Below are 25,269 nucleotides of genomic sequence, written 5' to 3' on the forward strand. Positions count from 1 at the left end.
GGGCCTGGGCTGAAGGCATGTTTTCGGTGGGCGCGGTGAGGTCACATGTTAAAACCGAGGGCCTTGTCCTAGGTTGCCATCATGGATGCCGGCTGTGGTCTAGCTCCAAACAAGGTCAGCTCAGAGTCACCACCGGCCACCTGCCCGACTCAAGCCACCCTGGCAGCCAGACGCTTGCTGCAGCGTCTCACCCACTAGATCGGGCCTGGAAACAGACCCGGGTCCAGTTCCAGGGCGGTGGTCACTGGTGCCTTTAAGCTCCTCGCCTCCCTCCCTCGGCCACACCTGCCGATGGGACAGCCTGGGGGTGGGGGGTGCAGCGGGGGCTGAGTTCAGGTCTGATGTGTACCACGCATCCAAGACCCTCTGTCGGGAAGCACAGAGAAATGAAAGGCAAAGGTGAGGAAGACGGAAAGGTTAGATCTCGGTCCAGGTCCCGTGAGTCTCTGATCCACGCAGAAGGCACGGTCCTGTGATGCCAGCAAGCCTCCCCTCACGCCCCACAGAGCGGCCCTCACACGACAGAATCAGCGGCCGGTGACAACAGCTGCAAGGAGAGGCGTCCCACCCCTGCCTCTGTCCCCATCACGCCTGCTCCCTCCTGCTGTGTCTGACCTCGGTCAGACTCGACCCCTGCCAGTGTCTTCCTGCAACCCACTTCTCCATCTGCGACGGGCCCCTTGGGGACACGTCAGAGGACACCTTCCCTGCCCCGCAAGCGCCAGGGTCACCGCTGGAGCCCTTCGCCTGTCTCCCCGCTGGGCCCCCGGACCCACCTGGCCCAGGAGGCCTGCTTGCGGCTCTGACGCCCCTGCCCCTGGCACGTTTCCAACGGCTCAGTTTAGTGGTAGGAGAAGCGGGAAATTCAGGCCTTGGAAAAATATTTCTTTCCCTTTTTCAGGTAGTGGCATTTTTGGTGTCCAGTCGGTCTGACGGGCGGGGAAGGGAGACGAGTCGTAACAGAGGCGCAGGCGCCGCGTCCACACCCGGCTCCCGGCCTCCCCCTCAGCTCTGACAGCGGGGGGGCTGCTGCTGGTCCCTGGGGAGGGGGGCACCCTGGAACTGCCTCCCTCTCCGTCCCCTCCCCCCTCGCTGCATTTCTCTCACCTGATGATGCCAGCAGGTCCCTGTCCCCCAACCGTGCTCCCCCAGGGTAGTCCCAGAGCTCTCTCGCGGCACATCAGATCAAGCTTTCCCTAGGGTAGGCCTTTTTTTTTTTTTTTTGCTTTTTTGGGGCAGCACCCATGGCATATGGAGGTTCCCAGGCTAGGGGTCTAATCGGAGCTACAGCCACCAGCCTACACCACAGCCACAGCAACGCCAGATCCGAGCCACCTCTGCAACCTACAGCACAGCTCATGGCAACGCCGGATCCTTAACCCACTGAGCAAGGCCAGGGATTGAACATGCGTCCTCCTAGTTCCTAGGCGAGTTCCTTAACCACTGAGCCATGATGGGAACTCCAAGCTTTTTATGGTTTTAAGAAACTTGGAAACCCCTTAACCTCTGCCCAATGCATGTTCTATGTTCTAGAGTGTGGAGCCCGGGGGCAGGGACTGGCTTTGCACTCTGTGTTCCTCGGGCATCTGAGATCTAGCAGGTGCGCTGTGTGTGAAGATAAAACGAGTAAACATGTTTCAAAGATCAGTAAAGAAACACGGAGGCCCAAGTGCTCGCAGGCTGTTCCCTCGTGAGCCTGGACGGCGCCCGGGGCTTTGGGGACTGCGGTGGGGACATGTGCCAGCATGGGGAAGGGAGGCTTAGGGGGCGTGCAGGTGCTGTGGACAGAGCTCGGGCCCATACCTGCGGCTGGCACGTGAAGGCGACGGCACAGGGTGGCCGGGAAGGAAGGAGGCAGGGGACAGCTGGGGCTGAGAACTGTCACGGACGCCAACGTAGTTTCCAGAGGTGGCAGTGGTGGGCTCAGCCTTCACCAGGGCTGCCGGGAGGCTGGTAAGACTGGGCTGAAAAGGGCCCACTGATGGCACAATGAGGACGTTAGGGTGACTGTGACAAAGAGGGGTTTCGGGGGCGGAGGCGTGAGTGCCGTGGGCCAGACCTCACCGCGTCGGGGAGGGTAAGAGGTGAGGCCGGGGTGGTGAGTACAGATGGTCCTTGACTCAGAGCAAGAGAGAGGGGCAGGGACGGATGCGCGCCAGTCGAGCAGAGGGCTTCTTGTTTGAATGATGAGGGAATCTTGACCAGACAGATCCGGGAAGCAGCCACAACCATGAAATAACACACGGAAGCCAAGGAAAATTTCCCCCGAAGCTCATTACGGCTGCAGCGAGGCACGTGGCCAAGGCGCGGTTATGGGCAAGGCTGTAAGGAACAGGTGGCCAGGTGTCTCCGAGCAGCTGGTTCTAGGAAACAGGGAGTGGGCAGCCATCCTCTCTACATTCTGGGAGCTTATTTCCTAGGTGAGGCCACCCAGGGAGTAGCACTTTGATACTCACAGCCTGTTTCGGGCTCAGGATAAAAAGCCAGGGGACGAGCAGGCACAGGTAGGGACGTGGCGAGGCCCACCTTCAGAAATGAGATCAGAGGAATGGCATTTGGGGTTAGGGCTGCCAAGACTGGATGCCAGCTAAAACCTGCCTTTCAGATAAACCGTGCCTCCTTTTCAAAATATAATTATGTCCTGTGGGATATACTTAGATTTTACAAAAAATGACCGTTTGTCTAAAACAGATGCCACTGGGCCTCTTGTACTTTCTCTGGCAGCCCTGTTTCGGGTACCTGTCTTTTTGCAGGACGGTACTGTGTTCACTGCATCACAGGACGTTGGCTCTGAGGACGGACCTCGGCGATGATCTAACTCAGCATCCTCATTTTATCTCAAGGAGGAACGCGGGGCGAGCGCAGATCTGCCTGCCTGCTGTCGCCTCACGGGTGAGGAGGGGGAGGGGGGCCCAGACCCCACAGTCCCCAGGCGGAGGCTGTCACGGAGGAGACGTTGCCCGTTCTGCTTGGGAGGCGAGCCCCAGGGACGTCATGAAATTCTCTCGGAGGTCCTCTCGTCACTTCATTTTGCCGTAAGGAGGGACGCACTGTCTATTCCGTGATGTCGCTCAGAGCGCTTGAGGCGGGTGTGCTCGGCGCACTGAGCGGGCCCATGCAACGTCCCAGTCACAGAAGGGCTGAGAGGTGACAGTCTGCTGGCCCCGAGTCCGGGGAGAGGCCGTGTCTGCGGAAGTTCCCGCGGGTAACAGCTTGCGCGTTTGTGCGTAGGTGACTCATCACATCTGGTCAAAAAGAGGCCCCGTACATTCATCTCAGCTCCCATCGAGTCATTTGAAACTACCTGGGGGATCACAGAGGACCAGTCCAGGAAACCAGCCGCATGATGAGAACCCAGGCCAGGCATGGAGGCCAGGGTGGGGGTCAGATACGTGGAAGTGGGAAGCTGAGCGTGACGGCCAGGCTGGCATCGGGCTATAACCTGAGCCCCTGGGCCCAGCCGTCTAACTCCGTAGGGACTCAGGTTAGGAAGCCGGTCTTGGTTGGATACCTGACCGAGGCAGCGACTCATTCTTTCAAACAAACCCTTGGCTTCCCGTCTCCGCGGAGGCTCAGGGGCCAGACAGCAAGCTGCGAACTTTGGCCACAGCCTGGCCTCAGCCCCCTGGGTCCACCCTCTGGCTGGGCCCCTGGGGCCCCAGGGAGCACGGATGCTCCGTGTTTCTGGCTCTGGGGGTGCCTCTGGCCCTGACTTCTGCTCCTGGACAATGCGGTCCAGCCCACCCGCAGGCTGAGGGGTTAAAAATGCCCACCTTGTCACCTGGCGAGCCCAGGACAGCGCCCCTGTGCGCACTGTGGGTGGTGTCACAGGAGTGATGACAGACCTGGTTCTCCCTGGGCTCAGCAAGGACCCACAGACGTGTGTCCCTGCCTTACCCTGGCCTCCGAAAAACCGTGGTTTCCAAAGCCAAGGAAGACACTGGATGGGCTGGTGACAAGGAGGAAGCGACGGCAGCGAGTGAGCCCGCAGCCCGGCTTTGTGAAAAATGCAGATCTTCAGCCGGCTCTGTGGGGCAGAAGGAAGCAGAGGTGGGGGCGGGGGGAGCGGCCTCTGAGGACCCAGAACCAAGTGTCCTGTGACAGGGGACAGGTCAGAGCTGAGGCTGTGCTGTCTCTTGGGGGGGGGGGGGACTTTGTTCTACACACGGAGGTTTCCTCTAGGAGTTCCCGGGACTGGCGATTCCAGTCTTGTCCTCATCGTCCTCACAGGCCGTCCTGCTCCGCCTTCCCGGCCCCGGGCTGGCTCCCAGGCCTGTGCTCCAGGCAGGAAGACCAGCTAAGCCTCCTCTGTCCCCGGATCCCTGATCCAGGCTCGTCCACACACTTCTCTCTCGCAGGAATCTGGGGTCGCCAGTCAGAGCCTCCAGCCCTGAGGTTCTCAAACCCTCCTGTGCCTTAGGATCATCTGGGGAGCTTGTGAAGGAGGCAGAACCCGGATCCCGCACCCCACCCATCAAGAGGATTGCAGCAGAGACTCGGCCCCTGCGTTAACAGGCACACAGGTAATTCGGCGGCGCCAGGCCCACGGAGTCCCTCCCCTGCGTGAAACGCCGCTGCGGTTGGTCTGTTTGGACCCAGTGCCAGGGCCGTGGAGCTGGGAGCACAGGCCAAAGCAGAGGGCGAGGCCGCGGGGCCCTGCTGTGCTTTGGGCCCGTTATTTGGCGAGTGGGTTTCCTCGTCTGTCAAAGTGGAGGAGCAGCGGTGATGACCTCGCGGGACTGAGAAGCGAAGCAGTTAATTAACGCAAAGCAGGGAGAAAAGTGTCGGGCAGAATGAGGACATGGCAGCGGCGTCAGCCGTCAAGCTGCTGGTCCTGTTTCACGGAAGGGGAAAAGCAGAAAGGGGCGGCGTGGGCGGAGGAGGCGACGGGCCCCTGGTGTCCTGCACGCGCCTGGATGGCCTGCCTCTCCCTGGACGGTCACACACGCGGCCGGGGTGCTTCTTCCCCGCCGGCCCTTTCCGCCGTCGGGTCACATCACAGCTCCATCTTTCGGCAGCCCCGCCCCGGACCCCAGGTCGGGCGTCTGCCCTTGTGCCCTGTCTCTGCTCTTGCCCTGTCTTCTCCCTAGACGGGGGCTCCCTGAGGGGGCTCTGTCCCCAGCTGTCATCGCGGGCCTGGTGTGGAGCCGGGCAGAGGGGCTGGGACGCCGTCTCTGCTGTGGCTGGTCTCACACCCAAGGGTCTGAGCTCGGAGGTCAGAGTAAGACTAACAGCCAGGTGGAGCCCAAGACCTAAAAGCCCCAGACCTGCTGGGGCCCGACTCGCTCCTGAGGTCATTTAGAGATTCAGGAGGTTCGGGAACCTGGTCTCCGCCTCCTCCTAAAAAGAGCAAGGAAGGGACCAGTATCTGTTGAGCAGCTCCACCCGCCAGGCGTTGGGTTCCTGACACCGTTCGCACGAGGGGACTATGCGGTGGGCGGCACCTGCTGTGTAGCTCCAAAGCCATGGCGTCTGAAACACAGCGCCACGTGGCGCAGAGACGGGAAGTCATGGGAGCCCCTCAGGTCTTAGCCTGGAGGTGAGCACGGGGAGTGTTCTGGAAAGAGACCCAGGGCCAGACTCTAACTGCACCGCCTGCAGGCTCCCTGCCGGGGTGTGTTCTCCAAACATGACATGCCTCGTCCCTCCTCTTGGGCGTAGGAAGAGCGTCTCTGGGTAGAGGGACTTGCGGTTCCCACGCCTCAGGGTGAGGACGGGGACAAGCCGCCCAGGGCTGGGATGATGCCCAGCAGGAGAGTCAGAACAGGGTGCGGGATGCTCCTTCGGGCCTGGGGAGAAGCCCTGGCTTCTAGGCCCAGAGAACCTCCTTTGCTAGCTGGGCTCGATGAGCCCCAGGTGTTTCCAAGAGTGTGTTCCTTATTCTCGGTTCCGCGTGGCTGATGGGGAGGCAGCGCGCAGCGGGCGGTCTGGGACAGCTGCGGAGTCTAGGTGACGTCGCGGGAGCCTCCAGCCCGACAGCACCGGCCCCGATCGCCTGGGACCCGACCTCGCTCACCGCACGCCCTCTGGCATCACCGGCCCCTTTCTGAAAACGATCTAATTCGCACCCGGGAGGTGACCGTTAGTTAGGTCACCACACACCCCAGGGCTCCTCCGAGGGGGACGCTGCTGTCTTTACTCCTAGGGTCCTTCTCCAGGACCTCACTGTTACCTCTCGTGAGGGAAGGAGCAGGCTGGCTGGTGCCTCATGAAGGCCTTTTCTTTTTAGAAGGACCATCCCAGAAGTGCTATGTACATCGATCTGAAACTACATGAGACGAAGTTTGGGGCGTTCCCATTATGGCTCAGCAGGAATGAACCTGACTAGTGTCCATGAGGTTGCGGGTTCCACCCCTGGCCTCACTCAGTGGGTTAAGGATCCAGCGTTGCCACGAGCTATGGTGTAGGTTGCAGATGCGGCCTGGATCTGGCGTGGCTGTGGCTGTGGCTGTGGTGTAGGCTGGCAGCTGTAGCTCTGATTTGACCTCTAGCCTGGGAACGTCCATATGCTGCAGGCACAGCCCTAAAAAGAAAAAAAAATTCTAAAAGCAACAAAAAATTCATCCACATGTCCTTTGAAAACGGTGAGGCAGATTCTTCCCAGGTTTAGAAAGTGGGGTGACGGGTCTGACTTCAGGAGGGGCTTCTGTGGCAGAGCCCAGAGATGCTACTGAGAGACACAGGCAGCCACCTTTCGGAGCAGCTGAGCTGCCCTGGGTCTCAAGACACCGCCATGGGGCGAAGGGCATGGAGAAGAATGGTGTTAAACAGGAGCCCTCTGCCTGTGCTGACGGAGCATGACGTCGCTTCTCACTGTGTGTTGCTCCAGAGGGAGTGGTCATGGGTTTATTTATTTAGGGATGGTTCTGGCCGGGCCACCGGATGGTTTGAGCCATCAAACAAAGGGTGATACAGGGATCCCGTGGAATAGTATGCAAGACTGAAAAAGGACTGCATGCATGTTTGTATGTAAACCTGTATTTGAAAAGCCTGGAAGGCGTGCAGGCTTCGGCATCAAGTGAGCAGCACTCACAGCCCTGAGGAGCGACACGTGCTCAGGGAGAAGCAAGGGTCACACTCGTTTTCTTCACTCTTACGTTCTTGTCCTCTTTGTTTTGACAGCAGACGCGGCAGATGTTCTGTTATTAAATATTGCTGTCATTGTGCGAGTCACTCAAAGTGTGCGATTCGGTGTGCAGTCTTTTTTCAGGGTGCCGGAGTGTGCAACACTCTTAGAACACTTTCATCATCTCAAAAAACCAAGCCCACTGTGAGTCACTCCCCACTTCCCTCTCCTCCCGGCTCCTGGCAGCCACGAATCTACTTTCTGTCTCTCTGGATGTGTCTGTTCTGGACGTTTCTGATCCATGGCATCACACAACATGTGGCTTTTTGTCACCTGCTGCTTTTCAGTTCCTCCCTGCCGTGGCGCGTCAGGACTTGGCTCCCTTTTCTGGCTGAATAACCGTGTGGACGGACCGAGGGGCGTTTGCAGGCCTCTCCCTTTCACCTGCCGCGCGGAAGGCTGCGACGAATAGTCACGTACCGGTTCTTGTTTGAACGTCTGTCTTGAGTCCTTTTAGGTATTTATGTTGGAGTCGAATTGCTGGGTGATGGTAATTCTGTATTTAAGTTTTGGAGGAACTGCCGAGCTGTTTACACAGTTTATAAACCTGCCAATGCAGGGGGTCCCGGTTGCTCTGTAGCCTGGCCTACACTTGGCATTTCCCTTTCTAGTTTATTTTTTAAAAAACGGTCACCTTCCTCGGGCTGAGGTAGTGTTTCAGAGTGGTTTTGATTGCCATTCCTGCAATGACCAAAGATGCCGAATATCTCTTCCTGTGCTTATTGGTCGTCTGTGTGTCTTCTCCTGAGAAATGTTTATTCAAGTCCTTGGCCCATCTTTAAAAATTTATTTATTTAGCCTTTTTTTTGGTCTTTTTAGGGCCGTGCCCGCAGCATATGGAGGTTCCCAGGCTAAGGGTCCAATCAGAGCTGCAGCTGCCGGCCTCCACCACAGCCACAGCAACTCGGGATCCGAGCCGCGTCTGCGACCTATGCCACAGCTCCCCCACTGAGGGAAGCCAGGGATCAAACCCATAACCTCATGGTTCCTCGTCGTATTCGTTAACCACTGCGCCACGATAGCAACTCCACACTTGTTTATTTTGATTAACAATTTTTTTTGCTTTTTAGGGCCACACCTGCAGCATATGGAGGTTCCCAGGCTAGGGGTCCAATCAGAGCTACAGCCGCCGGCCTCCACCACAGCCACAGCAACATGGGATCTGAACTGCATCTGCGACCTACACAGCCCAAGGCAACACCGGACCCTGAACCCACTGAGGGAAGCCAGGGATCGAACCCACATCCTCATGGATCCTAATTGGGCTGATTAACTGCTGAGCCAGGAAGGGAACTCCCCCCTGGCCCATTTTTAAATTAGGTTGTCCTTTTGTTGCTGCTTGTAGAAGTTCTTTATATATTATTTTATATGTTATACACATTCTATAATATGTAAGCACATATTACATTTACCTGTGTATCTATATATAATATTAATCTCTTATCAGATACATGGTTTGCAGATATTTTCTCTCATTCTCTGAGTTGTCTTTTCGCTGTCTTGATAGTGTGCGTCAAACGCAAAAGTTTTTAATTTTGACGAAGTTCAATTAGTCCGTTTTATCTTTTGTTGGTTGCGTGTGCCTCTGGTGTCAAGGAGGCTTAGCCTAACCCACGCTCATCAGGATTTACTCCAGTATTTTCCTTCAAGAGTTGTATGGTTTCAGCTCTTATATTTAGGTCTCTTTGAGCTAATGTGTGTTTAGTGCAGGGAAGGGGGTCCGCCTTTGTTCTTTTGCAAGTCGGTATGCAGTTGCCCCAGCGCCATTTGTGGAAAGGGTATCCTTTCCCCATTGACCTGTCTTGGTGGCACTGCTGAAAATCAACTGACAGTGGATGTGAGGGCAGCAATAGTATAAAAAAAGAAAAAAGACAAAAAAAAATGCCCAAACAATAAAGCCTATACCATCTTCCAGTACAGAAACTGGCTCATTCAGCCGCGGTTCAGCCTGGAGAACTAGGTCTATCTCACCAGGGCAGTCTGGCACCGCAGCATCTCCAAGTGTGCCATTCAGGTGGCTGCCATGTTTCTTATCCCAAGAGCTCCCGGAACATCCCCAAAATGACTAGGAGTTACTTCTTGGAACGTGGTGTTGTGCAGAAATTATCTGAAAGGCTGACCCAGTGACCTTTCTTCTGGACAGTAACACTATTTGTCTGGAAGACGTTCGTGGTAGAGAACTCGTTGCCTCTTACGCAAAGTTTTTGGTTCCTAGTACAATTTTCGTAGGTACTAGAGACTGAGGATTTGTATCCCCTCAACGTTCGCATGGTGACACCTGTTTCCCTGACGTGATGGGAATGGGAGGGGTGAGGCCAGGAGGCTGGAGTCATGATGGAATTGGTGCCCTTACCGTTCTTGACCCCAGACGGTTCCCTCCCCACTTCCTCCTGGGAGGACCTGGCAGGTCAGCCACCTGCCAACCAGTAAACAGACCCTCGCCAGACACCAGATCTGCTGACACCTTGGTCTTGGACGTTTCAGCCTCCAGACCCATGAGGCGTGAACTTCCGTTGTTCAGGAGCCAGCCACCCTATGGTAGTTTTTGCTGGAATAGCCCCAGTGGACTGTGACAGTGGAGGTGAGGGGGGGCTGGCTAAACGTATTTTGGTGCTTAAGAGAAGATCTACCTCTGAGTTTTTTAAAATCCCTACCCGGCTTTCTGATGAAAGGACCCCCCACTTGTCACAGTGGGCAGAGTCTGCCGTGGATGTCACGAAGGGTGGAAGGGCTTAGCAGAATGGGAAGCACCAAAATATATCAGACATACGTCTGTACTGAGCACACGAGCCTCCATTATGGAAGGACAGCCATTCCCTGCCCTGCTCCTGAGACTGACTGTCTAGGAGCCTCCGGGAAAGTCACCATCTCATCCAGGCACTGCGCTGAGAAGAGAAGAGAAGCCCAGAGCCGGGGACATAATTGCCAAAGGACACACAGAGCTACACCCCGAAGCCACGTGTCCTGACTCCTGGACCAGAGCTCTTTACGTCATCGTGCACTTTCCTCACCGTCTTTCCTCACATTCGTCCTTCCTTCCTCTGCTGGCAGCCTTCTGTCTAAAGCAGAAATGTGAACGAGGACCTACTGTCCAGCACAGGGAGCTCAACTCAATAGCTGGTAATAACTTGGAAAGGAAGGGAAGCTGAAAAAGACTGTACGTCTAACGGAATCACCGCGCTCTGTGCCTGACACTAACATGACCTGGTGAATCAACTACACTTCCATTTTTTAAAAAGATGGGAGAACTTTTATTGCAGTGAACTGCAATTCATGAGTTCATAATGATTTTTCAAAAATATATTGTGCCAGTTTGCAGACACTAGGAAAGCAACTCATTTAAACATCACTGGTCAGTAGAGAATCAAGCATTTATCTTGCCTTTTCCTTACAAAATGTCCTTCAGGGTACCAAGTAGTTGATGGGAAGGAAGTGTGCGCAATTATTCCAGCTGATGCACGAAACAAATAAAAAGAATGAAAATATCGAACGAGTGGAAATATGGACTTCCAGTTATTGTGCTGGGGACATTTCTGCTTCACTCGATCCCCTCAAACGCAACTGAAGACAGCAAAAGAAATAACAGTTCTACAGCATCCACATGGATGAAGCAAGGAAACCGCTCTATCAGAAGATCACGCCTGAGAAGCATGATGGCTGGTGAAAAGAATGTGTCCTCAACCTTGACAACGTAGAAATCATAGTGTAAAGGGAATCCGGGGAGGTGGGTTTCTGGCAAGAAATTCCAGTGTGCTCACTTCCCCTGGCCTTAGTGGAAGTGGATAACTCCAAACTCAGGTTAAAGACACCAACTCCCTCTCCCAAGGCTAAAACAGCGCTGACGAGTCTCAAAACATTTCATTATGTTTCCTTGTTAATTTTGCACAGATACTTTTAGGAATTAATCCACTGGAATTGGATTCAATGGAAACAGGTATCTGAAGTTTATTTCAAAGTTCTTCTGTTTCATTCCCATTTCTATTTTTTTTTTTTTTGTCTTTTTGCTATTTCTTTGGGCCGCTCCCGCGGCATATGGAGGTTCCCAGGCTAGGGGTCTAATCGGAGCTGTAGCCACCGGCCTATGCCAGAGCCACAGCAACGCAGGATCCGAGCCGCGTCTGCGACCTACACCACAGCTCACGGCAATGCCGGACCCTTAACCCACTGAGCAAGGGCAGGGACCGAACCCGCAACCTCATGGTTCCTTGTCAGATTCGTTAACCACTGCGCCACGACGGGAACTCCCTCATTCCCATTTCTTTTCAAGTAGCATTCCATTTCATTTGTTTATTAAAGCCATGGCATTTATGGAATTACTTCCATTTTTCTAAAATTACAGTTACTGGGACTTCCCGTCGTGGCTCAGTGGTTAATGAATTCGACTAGCATTCATGAGGACACAGGTTCGATCCCTGGCCTTGCTCTGTGGGTTAAGGATCTGGTGTTGCTGTGAGCTGTGGTGTAGGTTGCAGACGCGGCTTAGATCCCACATGGCTGTGGCTGTGGTGTGGCCGATGGCTACAGCTAAGAATGGACGCCTAGCCTGGGAACCTCCATATGCTGCAGGTGTGGCCCTAAATAGACAAAAGACAAAAAAAATAAAATAAAATTACAGCCATCAATCCAGCTGCTTTTCTCTCTGCAGATGTGCACAGAAAGAAGGTGAGCACCGAGCAGTCGCGATGGTTATTTGTAAGTGAAAGCATCTTGATTTTTACTTAAAGTTTTTACAGTTATGTGTTACAATTAATTATTTAGAAATACATATGTACACATGCACGTCTTGCTCCTTTGGTCAGTGTCTCTTCATTTCTGAAAAACATTTACGTCCACATGAAAACCCGAACAGAGATGTTTATAGCAGCTTTATTATTTTTAATTAATTAATTAATTTATTTATTTATTTATTGTCTTTTTGCCATTTCTTGGGCCACTCCCACAGCATATGGAGGTTCCCAGGCTAGGGGTCTAATCGGAGCTGTAGCTGCCAGCCTACGCCAGAGCCACTGCAACGCAGGATCCAAGCCGCGTCTGTGACCTACACCACAGTTCACGGCAACACCGGATCATTAACCCACTGAGCAAGGGCAGGGATCGAACCCGCAACCTCATGGTTCTTAGTCGGGTTCATTAACCACTGTGCCACGATGGGAACTCCAGTATAGCAGCTTTATTTGTAATTGCTGAAATTTGGAAGTGCCTGAGATGTTCTTCAGTAGGTAAATGGATAAACAGGCTGTGGTACATCCAGGCAATGGAATATTATTCAGCCCTAGAAAAGTTATGAGCCAACAAGTCATGAAAATACATGGAGGAATCATGAATGCATTTTACTAAGTGAGAGAAGCCAATGTGAAAAGGCTACATACTGTATGATTTTGCTTATGTGACATTCTGGAAAAGGCAGAACTGTGGAGACAGGAAAAAGATGAGTAGTTGCTGGGGCGGGGCGGGGGGGGGGGGCGCAGCATAAGTAGACAGCGCACAGAGGATTTTCAGGGCAGTGAATACTCTGCATAACATTATTATAATAATGGATATACATTATTACACATTTGTCCAAACCCATAAAATTCACAAGAGTGAAACTAGAGTGAAACCTAATGCAAACTATGGATTTGGGTGATTATGATGTGTCAGTATAGGCTCATCATTGTAACAAGTGTGTATAATGGGGGAGGCGCTGCATGTGTGCGGGCAGGGAGTATATGGGAAAGCTTTGTACCTTCCTCTCAGTTTTGCTGTGAGCCAAAAATGGCTCTAAAAAATAAAGTCAGTTTTTTTCCCCCAAAATATAAAGGCTAAAAAAGATATGCCTGGAAATAATATATGTTAAAATGAATCTAGTGAAATTTTGGTTTACAACTAATATATGCTCATTATATGGAAACTATGGAAAATATAAATGACCATTGTGGCTCAGTGGGTTAAGAACCTGATTAATCTCCATGAGGACACAGGTTCGAACCCTGGCCGTGCTCGGTGGGTTAAGGATCTGGTGCTTCCGTAAGCTATGGTGTAGGTTGCAGACACGAGTTGGATCCCATGTTGCTGGGGCTGTGGTGTAGGCTGGCAGCTACAGCTCCCAGTAGACCCTTAGCCTGAGAACCTCCATATGCTGCAGGTGCTGCCCTAAAAAGCAAAAAAACAAAAACAAAACCAAACCAAACTGTGGACGTATAGAGAAGCGTAAAGAAAGTATATGCTGCTTTTTTAAGCTCAATATTATATTATGAGCATCCTCCTAGGTTGTTTATGCGGAGGAAGCTCTGAATTGCGGTCTGATGCTCTGGACACGGCTGTGTCATTGGCGGCCTAGCGCTACATCAGGTTGCTACCAACATTTTGGTATTTCCATTCGTGCTGTAATCAACGTCCCCTTACACAGTCACCTTCAATCCTCTGTCTGTGGTGTCTTTGCGACCTCTTTCAAGGAGCAGAACCCGCCACAAACCCAAGCTTCGCTAAGGCCCCCCTCCCTGGTCCCACTCTGCCTCTGCACTGACTCATGGGACCTAGAGACCCAGCCTCCCTTCAGCTCCCGCATCTGCCTTTGAAGTGGCCGTGCTGCAGTTTTCTGTGTTGACAGGGGAGCCAGCTTCTGTGTCAGCCAGGTCCGCCTCGGTCCCCTCCCCTGGTTCCTCCTCTAGGAAATGGCCCTGCCCTGCTCGCCCTTTGGGAGGACGCGAGCCCTGCCTGGCTCCTGCCAGCGGGGACTGGGCCTGGTGCCTCGGCCCAGTCACCCTGCATCTGGAGGAGCGGCCTGCGGGAAGCTTGGCTTTCAGGTCTCACGGTGAGAGGCTGCCTGGTCAGGCCCGCTTTGGCTGTGTGCACGTGGTCTTTGGAGGGCTGGGTAAGGGAACGCTCTTACTGGGTCCCGAGAAGAGAGGGGGTTTCATTACCATCATGTCCCCAGCAGTCCCTGACTCTGCCTTGTGGCTTCTCTTTCACTGTAAGATGGGCATGCATTTCCTGGAAAACACAAGGATGCCCAGGAGCTGCTAGCAAGCCAGGCTCACTCATGTTTCCTAGCGGGAGCTGGGTTCCGTTTCCTCGTTCAGCTAAAATTAGTCGGCCGTCGCTTTGGGCTTGTTGATGCCAGAGTGATGTGAAGACAAGCCCCGGGAGAGGCGAGGTTTTCATCATGCTGAACCCCCAGGACGGTGGAGCAAATCTATAGAATGGCAAAGAGATGAAGGCGAAAATCCTTCTACCAAAAGTTCTCACTTAGGACGTCCCATAAGGTAAAAAAATAACCAGTAAGTCAGGGATCCAGACTGTTCCATGCAATTAAGAACATGAAAACCGTTTCACTGAAGTCTCAGAAATAGGTTTGCTCATCACCATTTCTGGGTAAACACAGACAGTGGGGCAAGCGGGCTGGGGCTTAGGTATCTTTCAGGTTGTCTGAGTTGACACCTGTACGTGGTGTCGCTTGTGGTATAAGCGAGTCATCCATTTATTCAACATGAAACGAGCAGCTACGGTGTGTCAGGGGTTAGGATGCAGGTTGGGGCTTCAGGAATAAAAGATACAGAGGGGCTTACTGTGCAGAGTGAAAGATTGGTGTGTACGCTAGGATATGATGGGACAACGAGCTTGTCACCAAAGAATCCCCCCCCCCCCCACCGATCTGGGCAAGTTCATAGAACTTGGGTGGTAAGGAACCAGGTAAAGGTACCAAAAATCCACTGGGTTGTCACACTGCTGAGGTCAGGCCTTCTCTTTTCCCTCCTTAAGGGGTCAGGGTAGGGGTTTAGTGGGGGAGCCCCTCTGGCTCCATGTCTCCCTGAAATCCAGCCGTGCAGTTCAGATCAGTGGGAGAAAGCACTGACCGTGCACCACGCCTACCAAGGGTCGCCTTAAACACACGCCCGACGCCTGCACACAGTGGCAGAGCGGCGACCTGCTTCCGTGCAGAAAGCCAGGCATTCGGGAGTCACTTGTGTGCCCAGTGCCGATGGCCGCATAGTAACGTGTGACCTCCGAGGAGGCTCTTAAGCGTCCCTTTCTTCATGTGAAATGAAAAAAGGATGATAAAACCTGTCCTTTGCTGGAGAATTAAATGAGACGATGGTTGTGAACCTGGGTCTCAGGCACCGAGGCGACAAAAAGCAGAGTGACCAGGCGGTGAGCCGGACGACCTCGGCGAGACACTCAGCCTCTCACGAGGCCTCGGCTTTGGGTCTCACGTGGGGACAGTGGATTCTTTTGAAGGTGAGCGCAGACCATGGACTGTAATGAGTTAGGACATGCTTTTGCCTTCAGATTCCGGGCGGAGGTCCTCCATACAGCGTTCCCCTCTCTCCCTCCTCCGCGTGCAGCCCTGGGACGCGTCTCAGTAACCCCAAGCGAGACTCCAAAGCTCTGCTTTTTCCGGGTTAGGAAACGAGAGGCTAGATGACGAAAAGTCCCCTGCTGCTGGGGGCCGAATCGGGTCCTCCCTGCACGCACCTGCTGAGGCCCCGACCCCCAGCCTTTGGAAATGGGTGTTTAGGAGGCGACTCAAGTTAAGCGCGGTCGCAGTGTGGGACCCTAACCCTGCAGGACTGGTGGCCCTGTGAGAGGAAGAGGGGAACTTCTTTTGCATCTACGTGGGGGTGTGCGGTGAGAAGACGGCCACTGCGCTAGGAAGCAGACCCTTCCAGAAATCAACCCTGCCAGACCTTGACCTGGTACCTCCAGCCCCCAGAGCTGTGAGAAAACACACATTTCTGTGTGTAAGCCCCTGGTCTAGGTTTGCTAGGGCAGCCTGAGCTGACTAAGCCACCTGGTTTCCTTGAATCTTCAAACCAGCGTCCTTGAAAGTATTTATTTTATTTTTATTTTTCAGTCTTTTCTAGGGCGGCACCCATGGCATATGGAGGTTCCCAGGCTAGGGGTCGAATCGGAGCTGTGGACGCCGGCCTAGGCCAGAGCCACAGCAACGCAGGATCCAAGCTGCAGCCACATCTTCGACCTACAGCACAGCTCATGGCAACGCTCGATCTTAACCCACTGAGCGAGGCCAGGGATCGAACCTGAAACCTCATGGTTCCTAGTCGGATTTGTTAACCACTGCACCACGACGGGAACTCCCGAGAGTATTTATTTTTAACAAGTTTACTACTCTTCTGCTGTAGCACTATACGAGCAGAGGATGTTGCTGAAGCTGCAGGATCTTCAGGGGATTTAAAAATTGTAATAAATGAAGTCAGAATCTCACTTTCTTTTTTTTTTTTTTTTTTTTTTTTGTCTTTTTGCCATTTCTTGGGCCGCTCCCGCAGCATATGGAGGTTCCCAGGCCAGGGGTTGAATCGGAGCCGTAGCCACAGGCCTACGCCAGAGCCCCAGCAACGCGGGATCCGAGCCGCGTCTGCGACCTACACCACAGCTCACGGCAACGCCGGATCGTTAACCCACTGAGCAAGGGCAGGGACCGAACCCTCAACCTCATGGTTCCTAGTCGGATTCGTTAACCACTGTGCCACGACGGGAACTCCTCGCTTTCTTATCAAAAGGACACATGAGTCACCATGAAGAGGCTCAGCGGCCAAAGAGGAGACAGTTGGAGCATCTAAGAACAGAATGACTTAAACTGAAAAACCGAGCACATGACCACCTACGTTCCTGAGGCAATAAGGCAGGGCCCTCCCCATCCAAGAGCCAGCCAGTGCCTCAGCACCGCAGGTACGCAGGGGATCAGCTCCTCGTGCGGAAAAGGGCGATGAGAGGGAAAGAGTGCAGCACTCAGCCTCTCTCTGGGGGTCAAACTGTACCTCAGGGTAACTAAACAGCCCCGGTGGATACAGTTCTGCTTTCCAGAAGAACCGTAGCTAATACATCTAGAACGCGTAAGACAGAAAGTCACCGTTTTGCAGCTGCCAGTAAATTAATGACGCAAGCGACCAAGAAAACACCCCTTGAAAGGCTGATGTCTGGTCTTGACAAGGAAAAGAGCATCCACTGCCATGCGAGGTCAACTGCAGAGTCACCCAAAGTGAGACGATACGTGTCTCCTGAAATGATGGCAGGAAGTACACAGGCCAGCCTCTGGCCCGGAACGTTAGGGCCGATTTCCAGTTTGCAAGAAATACGAGGGACAGAGGAACAAGTCGGTGCCACGACCAGGCAGACATTCTCCACGACCTCGGACTCCGTTTTCTCAACCAGCAGTAATGTCTCGGGGGGAGGAGGGGGACCGCACTTAAGTGCAGAGTCTATCAATCGACCGGCTATAATGTGTGGATTAGACCCTGATCTGAACAAACGAGCTGTAAAAAGACATTTTTGAGCTACGTGGAGAAAATTTTACTATGGACGGGGTGTTGGAGGAACCGAGGAATTGCCGTTGCTGTCAGTTTTGTCAGATGGGGTGATGATACATGAAAAAAATGTCCCCCTCCTTAAGGGGTGTACACCTAGGGAGGTAGGCACAGCATCACCTGGTGGGTGGGTTTTTAAAAAAATCACACACACACACACAAGACGGTATCTGGGGAACACATGGAACACGTGTAGCAAAGGCTTGGTAATTACTAGTCCGCAGAGAAGAGGCCTGCGGGGGTTCACAATACTGGTCTTTGTGTTTCTGAAATTTTTTACAGGGCAATTTTTTTTTAAAGATTTAAGAGAAGTAGCTGTCTTAAGACGCCCAATCTGAACAGCAGTTGAAGAAACTCATTTGCATCACACTGTCATTTAAAAACAAATGTGAAACTATTTCCAGTAGACTTCTCAAATGAGATGTCCTTATCTACCCACATGAGGGGTTTTTTTGGCATCTTTTGAGAGTCCCACTGCATGTCTGCTGCCAATGAACTTCTGCGTTGTGAAAAGAGAAATTTACCTGTTGTCAATGATTGTTACGCTGGAGGATGGGATCCCCAACACGTCACAGCTCTGCAGGAGTTCTTTCTTACGCATCTCCCCTTGATTGTAGTAATCTCCTGAGGATGACAAACAGACGGGGGTACATTTCTTTAATTGGAGATCCGTTGGTTCGCTCATTCTTTTAATTCTTATTTTGTCTTTTTAGGGCCATGCCCATGGCATATGGAGGTTCCCGGGCTAGGGGTCAGATCGGAGCTATAGCTGCCGTCCTACACCACAGCCACAGCCATGTGGGATCCAAGCTGAGTCTGCCACCTACACCGAAGCTCATGGCAATGCCAGATCCTTCACCCACTGAGCGAGGCTAGGGATCGAACCTGTGTCCTCATGGATGCTAGTCAGATTCGTTTCCGCTGAGCCGCGATGGGAACTCCTGGTTCACTCATTCTTATCTTGTTCCCTAAAGGACTTAAGTTGCCTAAAAATGTTGTGGTTATGATAAATGGTTGAAGAAAATGCAACACTAAGTTGCATCAGACGCTCCTGGAGACGCCACCGTCTTTGCCGTCACCATGGAATTCCTCCCCTTCTCTCTTATCCACGTGTCTGTCTGTCTGCCTTTCAGTCACATGCTACAGGCTTTGAGCTCGGGCTTGGGGGTTAAGCAGATTTAGGCCTGACCCTTCAATAACCTCTCAGAACAGGTGGGTTTCTGGACACAGTACTAGTTTAGGCTCCTTTAAATTGATAGTCCTCAAGTATCTGATAAACACTTGTTTAAAGAAGACACTGCTGGAGTTCCCTTGTGGCGCAGTAGGTTAAGGATCCCATGTTGTCACTGCAGGGGCTCAGAGTTGCTGCTGTGGTGTGGGTTTGGTCCCTTGCCTGGGAACTCCCACATGCTGCAGGTGTGGCCAAAAATAAGTAAATAGAGAAAGAAGAGGGTGCTACTCCTAAAAATATTATTTAATATTAAAAAATAATAACTACTTCTTAATACAATGATATTTTATAAATAATACTCATAATATTATTTAATAATAATACATCATATATAATACTTATAATATAATAAATAGCAATATTTTAATATATTTTAGAAATAATACTCATACCATTATTTAATAATAATATATTATTATAAATTATAAAATAATATAAATTATATTACCAATATATTAACATAAATATCACAATGTTGCAAATATTATTTATATTTAGAAGAGTCATATTTATAAATAAAATTATCTTATAATACTCTTTTCTAAATAATATAATATAATAATATTTCAGTATTATAAGAAAATATCCTCCTTGGAAGAGTTTAGAAACCAGCTGTCCCGGATGCCCTGGGGATCCTGCCCACAGCGCACTCCACGCGGCTTCCGAGGATAGTTCTGCTGAGTGCCACTCCTCTGTGTCCTTACAAATAATATATACCGTGATGTTTTGGTGTCGTTTAAATAGCACGTGAGAGCAACTGTCTAGCTCCTGCGCCCTCTAATTCACCTCCAGAGGGAACTGCGTGTGTGCTTCGTGCCCGCTGCTTAACCCTCCCGAGCCAGTCTCTCCACCGTAAAGCAGGGATAATGGCAGTCTCCTGAGGCTTGTCTTTTTTAATTTATTTTTTTTGGTTGAAGTATAGTTGACTTAGAATGTTGTGCCAATTTCTGCTGTACAGTAAAGTGACCCAGTCACAGGTCTGGATACATTCCTTTTCTTGTATTCTCTTCCATCAGGGTCTATCCCCGGAGACTGGATTGAGCTCCCCGTGCTGCACAGGAGGACCTCACTGCTTATCCATTCTAAGTGGAAGAGTTTGCAGCTACGAACCCCAAACTCTCCCTCCATCCCACCCCCTCCCTCCTCCCGAGGGTCTCATGACGATACAGGTCACTCGCGTGTTTGGTGCTCGGTGTGAATTTTCTCTTTCCCTGACGGCTCTGTCTTTGCTTTCCCCTCCTCCCCTTCCTTGCCTCCTGAATGATAATCCATTCTCATCGTCCAGATCAAGGCCATTCCCTCTGGGGAGCCTTCTGCTATTTTCCCTGGCGAGTAATCATTTCCAGGCTCCTGCTGAGAAGGATGGACTTTTCTCTGTGATCTGATTATTCATTCCTAGATGTCATTGACCTCAAAAGTCACGGTCTCATTCAGCATTGAATCACCCTGTGTCAGCACATGGCAGGCGCTCAGGAGGCCCTAAGCAGACAGTGGCTTTGCTTCCTGTTCCAGAAAACTCAGAGAGAACTCCCAAGCGAAACCTTTCGACTTTGGCAGGGGTTACTTGAGGGCTAGTTTTGAACTGTTTGAACCCAGATAGGAGACACTCATTATGTTGTAACCAACAGAAGGACCCCAGATAACAGCTTAATTTTATGCTGCCCTCGTTGCAATTTTTGAACTTGTTTTTTTTTAGGGCTGCGTCTGTGGCATGTGGAAATTCCCAGGCTAGGGGGTCGAATCAGAGCTGCAGCTGCCAGCCTACACCACAGGACCACAGCAGTGCCAGATCTGAGCTGCATCTGCAACCTACCATGCAGGCCCTGGTAATGCAACCTACCATGCAGGCCCTGGTAATGCTGGATCCTTAACCCACTAAGTGAGGCCAGGGATCAAACCCTTGTCTTCAGGGATACTAGTTGGGTTCGTTACCACTGAGCCACGATGGGAATTCCGAGTTCCTTTTTTTAAAAAGTCTGATAGAAATTGTCATCCATTTGGTGATGGTCATTATATCATAGCTTCCTCTCAAATAGATACACGTTTGCTCTGCAGTTCTGTTTTAAGGTCGCTTATGTCTACGGCAGGTGAAGAGTCTCAGGTACACCTGTGATGCGATTTCTAACCTCAGAGGTCGGGCTCTGACTGAGAGGGTGAGAAGCTGTGTAGCAGGGAGGCCAGTGCATTCATGGAGCTGGTGGCATTGCTTTATTGTTTGGGTTTGCTTTTTTTTTTTTTTTTAAGGGCCACACTCATGGCACATGGAGGTTCCCAGGCTAAGGGTCCAGTCGGAGCTACAGCTGCTGGCTACAGCCACAGCCATGCCAGATCTGAGCCACATCTGTGACCTATACCACAGATCATGGCAACACTGGATCCTTAACCCACTGAGTGAGGCCAGGGATTGAACCCACAACCTCGTGGTTCCTCGTCGGATTCGTTTCTGCTGCACCTCGATGGGAACTCCCTGCTTTGGGTTTGAATTGAGGAACTTAGAACAAGTGAGGGAGATGAAATCAGAGATCATTTTAAACCTTTTCACCAAGTTTGGTAACAAGTGGGCACTTTAGTGGAGGAAGCTCCTGGCCGACACTTTGGAGAAGAATGTTCCCAGTGCATCTGGGCTGCACAGGACCTTCTGCTGGGCTGGAGAAAAGGCTTTGGAACTTCTTGTTTGTCTGCCCTGTCCTTCATAAATGTCAGCTTTTGTTACTGTTTCATAATGTATGCATTAATTCCATTGATATAAATAAATATACATATAATTGGAGTATATGCTCAAAAGCTTTTACCAATAAGAATATGTGACCAAAAAAAGTTTGCAGATCATTATTCCAGGAGGCAGGAGGTACCTGGGGTGAATGTAGATTGAGGTAAACAGAAGCACGCTGTGCGTGTGCACATAAGCTCATGGATAATCGTCTGCCTAGGGAAGTCTTCCAGCCTGTGATACCGCATACTTAGGAACAACTAGCAAACATAACGACACTTAATAGAAATTAAAGTCACTTTGTAATGACCCACATTTATACACCACAATGAATAAAGGTAGACGTTTGTTTTACCTTAAAAGACTATTCTGAATAGGTGAAAGAGTTACATGGTTAAAAACCAAAAGAAACAGAGCAGCTGGAGTTCCCGTCGTGGCGCAGTGGTTAACGAATGCGACTAGGAACCATGAGGTTGCAGGTTTGATCCCTGGCTTTGCTCAGTGGGTTAAGGGTCCGGCGTTGCCGTGAGCTGTGGTGTAGGTTGCAGACGCGGCTCGGATCCCGCGTTGCTGTGGCTCTGGCGTAGGCCGGCGGCTACAGCTCTGATTGGACCCCTAGCCTGGGATCCTCCATAGGCCGCGGGAGCAGCCCTAGAGAAGGCAAAAAGACAAAAACAAACAAACAAACAAAAAAAGAAACAGAGCCACATATGCATTTTAAAAAGCCCCTCTCGGAGTTCCTGTTGTGGCTCAGCAGATTACAAACCCAGCTAGGATCCATGAGGATGCAGGGTGAATCCTTGGCCTCGCTCAATAGGTTAAGGATCCAGTGTTGCCATGAGCTGCAGTGTGGCCAGCTTGGATCTGGTGTTGCTGTGGCTGTGGTGTAGGCCAGCAGCTGCAGCTACCACGTTGACCCTTAGCCTGGAAACATCCCTAAAAAACAACCAAACCAAAGCAAAGCCCCCCTTGCGCTCGCTGGCACTGTGCTGCTGGCATATGTGCAGCACACCCAGACTTGAGTGCTGTATTATTTCGTTGCTCCCCAAAGGGATGCATGTTAATCTTGACTTTGACAAATGGAAACACGCTGTTTCATTGGTTTCTCTGATCTGTGTCTTACAGATGGTCCTTCCCAAGGGGAAACGACCGGGGAGGCACCTCCTGACCACTACCGCGCACTGCCGCAGAAGGGACGGGAGGTATGCGCTGCTGAGAGCCGTGTCCCACCCCTGCAGCCGGTAGGTAGGGCAGGCCCTGTGGACACCTGCCTCTGGTTGGCTGGGTACTCCCAGTCTGTGTGTCTGTCAGAGTCGTCCTGCAGTTCTTTCTTTCCTTCTCACACCCTCCTCTTTCCTCCCCCTTGTTTACAGGCCATCTGGGCCAGTGTGCAGTTCCTCTCTGCATGGCCTCTGTCCTAATGTTCTTTAGCATTTCCTTGTTTTTTTTGCTTTTTAGGGCCGCACCCACGGCACATGGAGGTTCCCAGGCCAGGGGTCTAATCAGAGCTGCAGCTGCCAGCCTACACCAGAGCCACGGCAATACCAGATCTGAGCCGTGTCTGCGACCTACACCACAGCTTACGGCAATGCCGGTCACAGATCGAACCCGAAACCTCATGGTTTCTACTTGGATTTGTTTCCGCTGCACCACGACGGAACTCTCATTAGCAATTCTTTTATGCTTTCTCAGAGTTTAAGCAAGTCCTTTATTTTTATAACAGTTAAAAAATTCGACCTCATTATGTAAATAAAAAGCTCTGGAAAGCATGTAACATTCTGCAGTTAAGTAAATACTCAGCAAGATGTGAACATTTTTATAAACACGTACATGCTATGTTAGGTTCAAACTGGGGGTGTGTGGAAGAGGCTCCCTGGCATGTACATCCTAAGCTTCATTATATAAAAAAAGGAAAGTACATACTTAGAGATACATAATATTCTTATAATCACTTAACCTGCTAGTTAACCTGTCAGTGCCAACATTTATCAACAGGCGTTTGTTTCCAGTTAGTCATTGGAAGCCTGTGTGTTCTTCAGTTGGCTTGATCACATGGAAATCCTATCAGCCCAAACCCTAGGGGAAGGCGCCTGAGTGTGTGCGCCTGTGCGTGTGCGCGCAGCAGGGAAGGATGATGCCCTCCGGCGTCCACCTTGAGAGATGGAACCAGCAAGAGGACAGGGACCCAGCAGACTGGCTTTGTGAGGAGCCTCGAGCTGAAACAAAGACTGTAAAGCCTGTCCACGCCCTGTAGGTGGGGGTGGGGATCTAGACCCACTCGCCCGCGTGGGTCCTTGAATACCCGGGCTCTCCCAGACCCTGCCAAGGGAGCGTGACTGCGCCGGGCACCAGAGGGGCTCTGGGAAGGACACAGGTACGAGGAGGAGCAGGGACACGGCCTGGGTTGGTGGTGAATTGGGGGGTTGCCCTCCATGTGCAGGCCATTCATAAATATTTCAGTTCTCTGACTTCCTTGTCCAGTTTTCAGTATTTGTGATATACTTTATAGCTGTCTGTATCTATTTTATTTATTTATTTATTTATTTATTTATTTATTTATTTATTTTAACAAAATAGGGCCGGAGATGTAACCTTTGGGTCTTGTTCTTTAGTTTCTATAGCTCTCTTCATGTTTTAAAATATTACTAATTTATTCCATTCTCTCTCTCTTTTTTCTTTTGGCTATACCTGCAGCATGTGGAAGTCCCTGGACCAGGGATCAAACCTGTGCTACAGCAGCGACCCAAGCCGCTGCAGTGACAATGCTGGATTCTTAACCTGCTGTGCCATGAGACAACTGCTATTCCATTTCTAAGAGAAGGTACTTAATACTTAAGATCATATATTTTTAGAAATCCCAAATATACTGAATTTGTATATTTAATAACACCTATCATACGATCGCTGAGAGTATTAAATGAGCCACTAGTAACAAAATATACTTTCTTCTGCCTCTCCCTACCCCTAAAAGTGGAGATGTAGTTAGAATGAATTATTCAAATGAGTCCAAGACTTACTTAAGCTGTTACTATTGCCCTGAACGACTTGGCCCATCTCCTGTATACCTAAGTCCCATTTTTATTTTTTTATTTTTATTTTTAGTCTTCTTAGGGCCGCACCCGCGGCATTTGGAGGTTCTCAGGCTAGGGGTCGAATCAGAGCTGTAGCTGCCAGCCTACACCACAGCCACAGCAACGGAGGATCTGAGCTGCGTCTGCGACCTCAACTCACAGCAACGCTGCATCCTTAACCCACCGAGCGAGAGGCCAGGGATCGAACCTTCAACCTTATGTTTCCTGGTCGGATTCATTCCCGCTGTGCCATAACGGGAACTCCTAAGTCCCATTTTTAAAGACCAGCTCAAAAGAAAACCTTTGAGAAGTTTCCTTAATCCAGCCCCTGCAAAGAGCGCTCGTGCTTTTCCCCATTTCATGTCCACAGTGTTTCCATGTCACACAATTAGTTGTCATTACGTTACATCACATGTTATTAGTTCCCTGCTTTTCATGTTAGAATTCATTATGAAGGTGGGTAATGTTTAATCCATTCAATTTTTAATGAGTTGGGAGTGTAAAAAGTAATTTAAAACATTACAAGAGAAAACAATTGAATGGGAAGTTTCATTCAGGGGAGAGGATAAAAGACAGCAAAGGACAGTGCGTTTTAGCATGTGTTAAAGAACATGACCTTATATATTTTTTTGCTTTTTAGGGCCCCACCTCTGCCCTTGGAAGTTCCCAGGCTAGGGGTGGAACTGGAGCTGCAGCTGCTGGCCTACATCACAGCTCACGGCAACACAGGATCCTTAACCCACGGGATCGAACCGAGTCTCCATGGATAGCAGTCAGGTTCATTACTGCTGAGCCACAGTGGGAACTCCTGGCCTTATTATTATTAT

General features: G+C 51.1%; 1 protein-coding gene and 1 long non-coding RNA gene across 3 annotated transcripts in view; one reads left to right on the forward strand and one right to left on the reverse strand.

Annotated features, from left to right (window-relative positions):
* PIGL (phosphatidylinositol glycan anchor biosynthesis class L) overlaps positions 1 to 25,269 on the reverse strand; it is a 47,947-nt gene that overhangs the window by 19,376 nt on the left and 3,302 nt on the right. Inside the window, exons 2-3 of one of the 2 annotated variants that reach the window (XM_047756920.1) lie at positions 17,955 to 18,054; positions 13,285 to 14,300 (exon numbers count right to left, since the gene is read on the reverse strand). In XM_047756920.1, coding sequence (XP_047612876.1) covers positions 13,994 to 14,300; positions 17,955 to 18,054 — 407 coding nt within the window. In that variant the 3' untranslated portion in view covers positions 13,285 to 13,993. Of the gene's footprint in view, positions 1 to 13,284; positions 14,301 to 17,954; positions 18,055 to 25,269 lie in introns of those variants that run through there. The other variant, XM_047756919.1, reaches the window with a different exon arrangement.
* LOC125113973 (uncharacterized) lies at positions 4,151 to 24,095 on the forward strand. The gene is made up of 5 exons (XR_007131655.1): positions 4,151 to 4,523; positions 11,772 to 11,818; positions 19,678 to 19,830; positions 22,497 to 22,612; positions 24,066 to 24,095. It is a non-coding gene; the product is annotated as an uncharacterized LOC125113973 (long non-coding RNA).

The sequence above is a fragment of the Phacochoerus africanus genome, chromosome 14 (genome assembly GCF_016906955.1).
Source record: "Phacochoerus africanus isolate WHEZ1 chromosome 14, ROS_Pafr_v1, whole genome shotgun sequence".
In the NCBI taxonomy this organism is placed as follows: Eukaryota; Metazoa; Chordata; class Mammalia; order Artiodactyla; family Suidae; genus Phacochoerus; species Phacochoerus africanus.